The following is a 6,865-nucleotide window of genomic DNA, read 5'->3' on the forward strand; positions in this document are numbered from 1 at the left end:
ATTTTACAGTTGAGAAAATTAAAACAGTGACTTGATTAGGATCACCCAGCTAATAAGCTTCAGAGACAGGATCTAAACTCAAATTCTGACTCTGAGCTCAGAATATTGGGCTAAGATGTTGGAGAACATGGGTGAATATTTTAACTGAGATCCCCTGGAATCAGACAGTTTACCCAGACTCCTAGTCTTTTAGCAAAATTCTCGTTTTCAAAGTCATAAAATTGCAAATAACTTTTTAAATGTAACACTACTGGCCTCACAAACTCAGGCATCTCCTATGAGTTAGGAATATTTCTTAGAATACACTTAAGGGATTTTCCTCTGAAGCAGAACTTTCAATCTCTCCATACAAACCCAGTAGATCTAAGTAGACAAACTAGATATTAATATCCTATGATTATAATTTATGTACAAGATGCAAGATTGAAACTAGCCAAGCAAAGAGATCACTGAATCCATTATTATAGAAAATTTAGGCCTGAAAATAATTTCTGCTCTAGTCTAAAATATTCACTGAGGCACAAGTGTTAGAATTATTTGCATAATTGCCTATTTCTCGATTTCACTTTGCTAGTGTTCACTTGGCCTAGGATGAAGCTGAGCATATTTTGCAAAGGTTCCTTCTCCCAGTCTTGGTTAAAAAGCAAATAAAGTTGAGGTTGACCTGCCTTAAGCCCTAAAACTCCCTAATTGTTGTCACAAGATGTTGGATTAGCACATTTCTGGAATAGCTGTCTGTTTACACTCCAGAGACCCACAGTCCACTAACCACTTTCTAATTGAATTCTAATCACATTCAAATAGCTCAATAACCAGCCTCAGCTGCAATTCATAAAACTTTAATTGCCATCCATAAATCCTGACTCCCCGAGTGCAGAGTGTCCCTACAACCCAATTACACCTCGGCTGGGGGGGGGGGAGAAAAAGATAGAGAGAAAGGGAAGAAAGACAGCAAAAGGAGGAAGCTAGAGAGAGAGAGAGAGATCGAGGAAGTAGGAAGACAGAGGAAAGAAAGTAGAGAGAAGGGGAAAGAATGGGAAGGTGAAATCGGATGGAGAGAAGGAGAGAATTGAAAAGAGATCCCCCAGTCTGGCTTGGGTCACTTGCATGGGGAACTCAGGGGGCTTAACTTCGGTCATTCCCTCTATTTCTCTGCACCCTGTTTTCTCTAAACCCTTCCGGCGAACTCAGATGGGAATTTAGCCCCTCAAGGCAAAACCATTTTTGGCTGCGTTTAAAATTCAGCTTTTCTTCACACTATAGAAATAGGCTGGAAAAAATGTCAAACGTACAGGTAAGAAAACCGTCAAACCCTTGCCCAGTTGGCTTCTCAGGAGCAGTTCCTAGGGCAGGAGAAGGCAACAGAGTTGCTGGGCCTTTCCTCTCTCCCTTGGGCGCATAAACTCTCCTCACCTACAGCACTTAGAAAAAACACACATCGGGCAATCAAACATAGTTTATGGCCATAAAAGTGATGGATAAGTAAATGAAAAGATAACCCAAAGGGATCACGACTCTTGGACTATTCTAGTCTTGGAAAGTTCACAACCCCTAAGTCTCCCAAAGAAGGAAGAAGCGGAGATCCCCCAAGTGTCAAGTTCACCTCTGGTTTCTCTCTATGGGAGAACTGAGAGGAAAGACTCTCATTTACTTTACCAGTCACTCATCCTTCCAGAAAAAGCCCTAAAGGTCGTCGAAGATGCTGAGAGAGAAGAGAAAGATCTGGTCCAGCCCCTCAGCTCTTAAGCACAGGATGCCAGAGGATGGAGAAGAATCCAGTGAACTAGAGACTGGATTCGGAGGAGGAAGCCCTCGGGGAGCCGCTGGGGGCCAGCAGAAAGGAAACTTCAAAGGCCCTGCAGTCCAATCCCTGGCTCAAAGGCCCTGCAGAACCAATCCTTGGCTCAAAGGCCCCTCGGTCCAATACCTGGCGAGCAGGTGTTTCGGAATGCGAGACGGGGCTTTGGGCGTCCATTCGAAAAGTCTCTGATTTAATGAGAGGTTTGGCGGATGAGGGTCCGACGGCTTTCAAGTGTACGGACTAAACTGGCAGGCTGCCAGGATTCGCCTCGTTTGGGGTTTGAGGAAAAGAGGCCAAAGGGGAGGGTGCCCTAGGTAACACCTCTTCTAAAAGGAGGTGGACGGCTGCTCTTAAGCAGCATTAGGAGGACCCACGTCGTACCCAGAGATTCGACGCATGACTGACGTGGGTCTGAGGAACGAGCGGGCCCGGGGGAATGGCACTGGCCGAAACCCAGTCCTCCCGCCTTTCCCACCCAGAAGCTTCCAGCTCTCTGCGGTTCCGAGGAGCAAAGGAGGCACTGAGTGCATCTCCCTCGGAGCAAGTGCACGCAACCCGACAACCTTTGTCCGTCCGAGTCTCGCCGAAAGCCTCTGGCTTTCCTTCCACCTAGCCGGATCCCCCGCACCCGAGCTTCGGGGCCGGGAACTAGGTGGAAAGTAAAGTGCTCCGGTGGGCTTCCCGCCCGGGCGGGGGCAGGGAGCTAGTGCCCGGGGTGGCTCTGCGGAGGAGGAAGGAAGGGGAGGAGAAGGGCTAGAACCACCGCGAAATTAACCAAACATACACTTTCCGAAGTTCCCCCTCCCCCCCTTTTTTTATTCACTCCCCCTCCTCCTCCAGGGCCGTTCACCCCCTCCCGTGCGCGCCCCCTCCCCGTTTTTGTTGTGAGTTGAGCAGCCTATCCCGAGGGTGGGGAGATGCCGAGGAGCCGGAGCAGTGCGGTACTCTGGCATCACGTGCTGGGTTGGGGCATATAAAACCCCGGAGCAGGGGAGCCCGGGCGGGGGAGGTTAGGACCAGCCCTCTCCGGGGACCCCTTTGTTCGTTGCTCAGACTTAAGCACCTCTGCGTTCCTTCGGGGCTTCAGTGACAGCGTCCTCGCGCAGCCCGAGAAAACAAGGGGAGCGTCGGAGGTGAAAGGGGAGGGAGGGGACAAGAGCAGAAGAGAACCAGGGGCAGAAAGCTGCCTTCCACTCCCAGGCTCCTCGGACTCCGTGCCCTTCGCGACATGTCGCGATCCTTCTATGTCGACTCTCTGATCATCAAGGACTCTTCGAGGCCTGCGCCCTCCCTACCTGAGCACCCTCACGGCCCCGATTTCCTCATCCCCCTGGGCATGCCGTCGCCCCTGGTCATGTCAGTGTCGGGGCCCGGCTGCCAGTCGCGCAAAAGCGGCACTTTCTGCGTGTGTCCACTCTGCGTCACCTCCCACCTGCACTCCGCGCGGACGGGCGGCGGCGCGGGCGGCGGCGGGGGCGGAGGCGGCGGCGGCGGCGGCGCGGCGGGCGCCGGGGCTATCCCCCTGCTCAAGAGCCAGTTTGCCCCCGGCCCGGGGGATGGGCAGTTCTGCCCCCGGATGAGCCATGCCCACCATCACCACCACCAGCCGCAGCACCACCATCACCACCAGCCCCAGCAGCCCGGGGCGGCGGCGGCGGCAGCGGCGGCGGCGGCGGCGGCCGCGGCGGCCGCTGCCCTGGGACACCCCCAACACCACGCACCTGTCTGTGCCGCCACCACCTACAACGTCACCGACCCCCGGAGGTTCCACTGCCTCACCATGGGTAGGATGAAAACTTCTCCAGATCTCCCCTTTCCTGGGAACCCGGGCCAAACTTTTCCTTTCGTTTGGGGGGTGGGAGAAAACGGCCCGGGCGGTGGGGATGGAGAAGGGGAGGTCTCCCTTAAGTTCGGTTTGGTGATTGACCCGACAAGGTCTGGGGAGAAGATCAGGAAGGATGTGGCCCGACCGATTTTTTTTTTTTTAAATCTTGTCGCACTCCCCCTTCCCTCCCCCCCTCCCCCCACACTCCCACTCCCACCGAGCGCCCAGATCTGAGGTAACTTTGCTTACCTGCTTCCTCGGGGAGGGAGAAACCAAGACGCAGCCCCCACAGGCCGGCCACAGGGCTGCTCGGTCCTTGAGGAAGTTCGAACCGGGATGCGAGCTGTGTGAGCGTGCGTGCGTCCGTGCGTCTGGCCGCGGTCAGGATTGTGGACCGCCTCAGTTTTGCTTGAACTTGCTGTGATGCCCCCGGCGTGGGGAAGCCAATTTCCCCCCTCCCCCCCTCCAGGGACTTTCCCAGTGATGAGGCCGCAGGAGACTCTTGAATAGCTCTGACTACCCTTAGTATTCTAGCTGTAATGGGATCCAAGGCCGAAGGAGCCTCGTGTTGAATCGGGAGGGAACCTCGGAGAGGGGAAAGGTGGAGGGACTAACTTTTTCTTCGTCCTCGCAGGGGCGGGCTGTCGGGGGGGCCTCGCACAGGAAGAGTGCGGGGCCTATTGGCGCCGCTTGTTTACCTTTGCTTCTCCCTGTTTCTTCCTCGCACAGGTGGCTCCGACGCTGGCCCAATTCAGAACGGGAAGCGGATGAGAACAGCTTTCACCAGCACCCAGCTCCTGGAGCTAGAAAGGGAATTCTCTTCAAACATGTACCTTTCTCGGCTCCGGAGGATCGAGATCGCCACGTACCTCAACCTCTCGGAGAAGCAGGTGAAAATCTGGTTCCAGAACCGTCGAGTGAAGCACAAGAAGGAGGGCAAAGGCTCGCAGAGGAACAATCACGGGGGCTGCAAGTGCGTCAGCAGCCAAGTTCACTACCCGCGCTCGGAGGACGAAGAGTCCTTGTCCCCTTCCTCTGCCAACGAAGACAAGGAGATCTCCCCATTATAAGCTCCCCTTTCTCCCCGGGACCAGCTCCCGAGGTCTCCCCGTCCTCCCTCCCTCTCCGGCCCCATGAGCTTCCCTAGGGGAAGCCTACCTGGCAGGCGCAAAGGAATCATGGAACACACAGCAGAAGCGAGAGGAAAACGTGAACTCGGGCCAGAAAGTCTTCTCCAAGGTTCTGCACCTGCTGCTGCTGCTGCTGCTGCTGCTGCTGCTGCTGCTGCTGCTGCTGCTGCTGCTGCAACCTCGCCAAGAGAACACCGGCCCACTCCTTCCCTCCTCTCCCTGCACCGGGCTTAGCCCATTTCAGTTTTTATCTATTTGGTTCGTGTTCAATTCGCAGTCATAGATTTTTTTTTTTTTAAGTGTAACAGATTTAGAAGTCAATTAAAAATCTTGTATAACACAAAAAAGCAGGTGTTATAGGGTGGGGGGTATTTGAATTTTAACACTGTATTGGGGTTTTCCAAAAACATGTCATTTGCCCTCCCTGTTCAACATCCCTTATGACTGAACCTCGCTTTTTGTTTATTTTATTGTGTTGGTTTTTTTTACAGGAAGTTTTGAAGTTGGAATTAACTTAGAAAATTATACCTTGTAGTTCTGCTTTCTGAAAATTGTCTGTAAAAAGTGATAAATCCGCTCATTGAGAATCCCTTTGTATGTGAATAGTTTTATATAAATTTATATTTATATTTATTTAAATAAAGGAGGTAATAAAGCCTTTTAATTGTGTTCTCTCTCCCTCTCTCCATCCCCATTCTCCTCCCCCCCCCCCTTCTATTTGAATCACAATTCTGAAACTGATGCAGATAGAAACTGCGTCTGAACTCAGCCTTTGAGAAGGGGCGGAGGTAAAACCCAGACCCGGCATTATGGGTCTCACAGTTGGAAGGGTTTTGATGATCTAGGTTTTTAATGTGCCGCAGAGATTGGTGAACCTAACCACGGAAACACCTTCAATCATTATTCAGTGATGGAGAATGATTATGGGTGGCAGCCTTATCCCTCGACCTCCCTCATCTAAAATCTAACTTCCTCATAATTAACACACTGAGAATGTCTTTTTACAACTAATCCCCCCTAAAGCTTTTGGTTTTCTTCAGCTTAGAGCAGTGAAGTGCCCCGGCGGCTAAATTTACCCCCTCACTTTTCTACTTTCTCTGCTTCTCTTCCTTCCTCAGAATCAAAATGTCCTTTAATCCAACTATGTTTAAAAAAAAAAAATTCTCACAGAAGAAAGCAATAATTCTTCAAATAGATTGTAAACTTCTGCCCCCCCAAAAAATAGCAAATCACCATTCATTGATAATAAATGGGCCTGTAGCCCTAGTTATTACACTAAAGAATCAAAATGAGGACAGAGTCTAATGTATAGCTGTTTTTATTAAGCATCTATTGTAAGAAGAATCCTTCCAATGAAGTACCAATTTTAAATAAGACATGGTCGTTGCCTTCATAGAGTTGGTTGTCTAGGAGAGTCCTCCTCCCCTTTAAAAGGAACCTCACTTTTTTTTTTCCCCTTAACTCTCCCAGTCTGCTTCCAGTACACTCTGCCTATGTCCCTATCTATGGTGCAAGAAAAGAGGTCTTATTGGATAGTTTCAGGCTTCAAAATATGAATTCATTTCTATTTTCCATGGCACCTTGGAAAGAGTTAAGAGATCCAGGAAATAGGAGAAACTATGTCCCTTGCTTTAAGTACAGCTTTCCATATCCCTTGTCTTCACTGAGTCGGTAGTTCTCGATTCTGAATACTTATAGTCATAAAGATATCACCCAAGAGGATTCATTGAAGAGATCTTTCTTTTAAACTCACACAGAGAGTCCTTAAATTCTTATTTCTCTTATAATGAAGGTCTTTCTTAGTTTCTCATTATTAGCAACTCCACTTGACCAAAGTTAAGCCTGTCCATCAATGGGAGAGATTAGTCTATTTTCTCTCCTTACCCCTTCACTTTTTCTAGCAGCAGACAAGTCAGACTCAGCATATTGGAAGAAGCAGAACTGTCAGAAGGGAAAATCCTGAGAAGCTGAGCAGAATCTCTCTGCCACTCTACCCTAGAGGTCAGGAAGCTATATTTGGGTATGTCTGAGATGGAAGGGATGGCTAGCTGCTGACCTCATATTCCATTTACACACAAAAGGAGTGTAATTTGATTGATGGGAAAGAAA

General features: G+C 50.2%; 1 protein-coding gene across 1 annotated transcript; it reads left to right on the forward strand.

The window, feature by feature from the left end:
- Positions 1-2,817: 2,817 nt before the first annotated feature.
- GSX2 (GS homeobox 2) lies at positions 2,818-5,408 on the forward strand. Its single transcript, XM_074273220.1, has 2 exons — positions 2,818-3,585; positions 4,356-5,408. Exons 1-2 carry the CDS (start codon positions 3,030-3,032, stop codon positions 4,694-4,696), a joined length of 897 nt encoding a protein of 298 aa, XP_074129321.1. The 5' UTR covers positions 2,818-3,029; the 3' UTR covers positions 4,697-5,408.
- Positions 5,409-6,865: the final 1,457 nt, after the last annotated feature.

The sequence above is a fragment of the Sminthopsis crassicaudata genome, chromosome 6 (genome assembly GCF_048593235.1).
Source record: "Sminthopsis crassicaudata isolate SCR6 chromosome 6, ASM4859323v1, whole genome shotgun sequence".
Lineage (NCBI taxonomy): Eukaryota > Metazoa > Chordata > Mammalia > Dasyuromorphia > Dasyuridae > Sminthopsis > Sminthopsis crassicaudata.